Source organism: Salvia splendens, chromosome 1, assembly GCF_004379255.2.
Source record: "Salvia splendens isolate huo1 chromosome 1, SspV2, whole genome shotgun sequence".
NCBI lineage: Eukaryota > Viridiplantae > Streptophyta > Magnoliopsida > Lamiales > Lamiaceae > Salvia > Salvia splendens.
In genome coordinates, this window is record NC_056032.1 from 33482988 (window position 1) to 33486418 (window position 3431).

General features: G+C 38.1%; 1 protein-coding gene across 1 annotated transcript; it reads right to left on the reverse strand.

The window, feature by feature from the left end:
• Positions 1-909: 909 nt before the first annotated feature.
• LOC121775994 lies at positions 910-2344 on the reverse strand. The gene is made up of 2 exons (XM_042173143.1): positions 1157-2344; positions 910-960 (listed from the first exon to the last, which is right to left on the reverse strand). The coding sequence occupies exons 1-2, from the start codon at positions 2342-2344 to the stop codon at positions 910-912; spliced, it is 1239 nt and encodes a 412-aa protein (XP_042029077.1).
• Positions 2345-3431: the final 1087 nt, after the last annotated feature.

Genomic DNA, 3431 nt, shown 5'->3' on the forward strand with positions numbered 1-3431 from the left:
TTTGCTCGTCTATTCTTGGATCTCCAAATGGAGGTATGGAAGTGGTGTCATTGTCCGAGCCGAAATCCCATACTCCTTCTTCATCGAACTCCACGTCTCGGCTAATCATTGTTTTCTGCGAAGTTGGATCATATAGCTTATAGCCTTTAGTGTTAGAGTCGTACCCGATGAAGATGAATGGTTTGCTTTTGTCATCGAGTTTACTCCTCGTTTGATCCGGTACGTGTGCATAGGCTTTGCTCCGTAACACTCTTAAGTGTGCGATCCCTGGTTTTCTTCCGTTCCAAGCTTCTTGAGGAGTCATTCCCCACACACTTCTAGTTGGAGACCGATTAGATAGGTATACAGCGCACGCCACCGCTTCTGCCCATAGCTCCTTGGGCAAATTCTTCGTCTTTAGCATACTCCGAGTCATCTCAACGATAGTCCTGTTCTTTCGTTCGGCCACTCCATTCTGCTGGGGGGATCTTGGAACCGTTAATTGCCGCCGAATTCCTCTTTCTTTACAAAATTCTTGAAACTCCCCGGATGTGAATTCTCCACCTCGATCGGTCCTCAATGCTTTGATCTCTAGACCGCTTTCCTTTTCGACGGCAGCCTTGAACCTCTTGAAAGCATCAAATGCTTCTGATTTCTGCTTCAAGAAATATACCCACGTCTTTCTTGAAAAATCATCGATAAATAGGAGGAAATAATTATTTTTACCGAGGGAACTTGGCTTGATTGGTCCACAAACGTCTGCATGGATTAACTCCAATGGTTTCTGAGCTCTCGAACTTGACTCCTTTGGGAATGGCTTTCTGAAGTGCTTCCCAACTAAGCATCCTTCACAGAGTTGATCGGGGTGCTTGATGGGCGGTAATCCTCGTACCATTTCTTTATTTGATAGCAATTTTAAGCTACCAAAATTCAGGTGCCCAAATCGAAGATGCCACAACCAAGACTTATCTTTGTAGCATGCTTGAAGACACTTCACCATATCATTTTGCACATTTAATAAAAACATTCTATTCTTGGACATTGGCACTTGGGCGATCAAATTATTTTTGCCATCTCTTATTGAAAGGCTATAATCCTCCCTATGAATATTATAACCTTTCTCTAAGAGTTGTCCAAGACTCAAAATATTATTTTTCATATTGGGCACGTAATATACGTTAGAAATAAAATCATGAGCTCCATTCTTCAAACGAATTAGTATCTTGCCTTTCCCTTTAACTGGAATTTTAGATTCATCACCAAAGGAGACGTTACCACTTACTGATTCATCAAGCTCCACGAACATGCTTCTGTTCCCGCACATATGATTGCTCGCTCCTGTGTCGAGGTACCACGTATCATCTTTTCTCCCAGCTTCTCCTTTATAAGCTAGAAGGACACAACCATTTTCTTCATTCGTATTCTCCACGTAATTAGCCTTCTCTTCAACTTTTGATTTTGCATCTCTGCACTCGGAAGCATAGTGCCCATATCTATGACAATTGTAACACTTTATTGAAGATTTATCGTACCTCGACTGTGGGGAACTCCTTCCTCGTCCCCTATTTGGGAACTCCTTTCTTTCTTCATTGTTCGGAAAATATCCTCGGCCACGTCCACGAGCATATCCCCGGCCACGACCACGATCTTGTCTTTGTCTGCGACCTCTTCCTTGTCGACCACCACCATTGCCCGAACTTTCTTCTTTCTCCTTTGGGCTCACTTGCAACTTTAAAAGTTGCTCCACAATTTCCTGTTTCTTCTTTTGTTTCTCCTCATATGCTTGTAGCGATCCCAATAGGTGATCGATACTAATTTCCTCTAAATTTTTTGTTTCCTCAATTGTAACTACTATATGCTCAAAATTGGGAGTTAGAGAACGCAATATTTTTTCCATAATTCTAACATCCTCCAATTTTTCACCATTTCTTTTCATTTGATTTGACACCGCCAAGACTCTTGAAAAGTAATCTGAAATTGATTCGGACTCTTTCATATGCAAAGATTCAAATTCTCCTCTTAAAGTTTGGAGACGTACCTTCTTTACTCGATCCGCTCCAATACACGAGATTTGGAGCTTCTTCCACGCTTCTTTGGCGGTGCTTGCACTCGAGATCTTCTCGAAATCGTCGTCCCCTAGAGCTTGGTAGATGAGATAGAGAGCCTTCTTGTCTCTCTTTCTCGCATCTCGCAATCTATCCCTTTGTTGTTGGGATAGAGCGGTCTCATCTTGTGGCTCCTCATAGCCACTCTCCACGATCTCCCAAACGTCATGGGCTCCCAATAACGCTTTCATCTTAATACTCCAATTATCGAAACTGCTCTTATTGAGCATGGGGACTTGGAACGACGGCAAGTTAGCCATACTATAGGTAGGAACTTATGGCTCTGGTACCACTTTGTTGGAATATAGGAAATATATTGGAGGAGTATTTTAGTTTGGAGGAAATATTTGAGGGGACAATGGGTGGAATATGTGGGAAATGTTTTAGGAGAAATTGGTGATGTGGGAAAACAAGGGAACACTCTTTATTTCTCAAATTCTCTCAACTTCTCAACTTTTCAACTTATACAAAATGTTACAACTCACCCCTATTTATAGGCATCCCAACTCATTCTAGAATTCTCTACTTAATTCTTTTTATATTCTAAATATCTAGAATTTTCTCCTAAAATATCTAGATTATTTTAATGCCTACTAATTCTAGAGAATTCTACATAATATCTATTCTAGAGAATTCTTGATAATATCTAGATATTTATCATATCTAGATAGTTCTACTACAAAATCAAGTTTAATTATTTTATTCCAACAGTTTTGGTTAAGTTAGAAAAAGAAAAATAATCCTAACACTCCCATCTTTTTTAAATTTTGTTAATACTATAAGAACATGTATATCACTTATTTGAATAATTTGATAATCTTAAATGTGATATCTTTTGAGTGGGCTTCGTAAGTGCTGGATATAAAACACGGGCCACGTAGATTTGTAACATACCCCCACACACATAGCTAATGAAATTCGGATAACATCCATTATGTAGCTGTAACATAACCACCAAACAGACCTTAACTATTAAAAAATACTACTAATATAACTACCATATTTGCCTTTTTTTCATGAAAGTCCATTCTCCAAGGGGAAAGGTATTGGATAAGGTATTATACCTTTTCCATTTTGAAGATGTATCTTTACCTCCCTATCAATGGAGATGTAAAATCTTATAACTACCATATTTGCATTCTTTTCATGAAAAACATTTTTCAAGGAGAAAAGTATTTGAGAAAGTATTACACTTTATGTTTTTAATGCATTTTGTATTATTATTTTATTTTTAAAAAATAATATACCTTTTTATATACCTTTTTCCTTTGAAATATGTTACTTTTTAGAAGGGTATATTTCACTTTTTAAGAAAATAAATACATGATATACCTTTTCTATATACTT

Excerpts from the sequence above, each read along its gene's own strand:
- LOC121775994 (XM_042173143.1), bottom strand. The coding sequence starts at position 2,344 with ATGGCTAACTTGCCGTCGTTCCAAGTCCCCATGCTCAATAAGAGCAGT. Across the intron at positions 961-1,156 it reads CTCATGATTTTATTTCTAAC|CATGCTACAAAGATAAGTCT; the intron begins GTATATTACGTG and ends AGTGTCTTCAAG.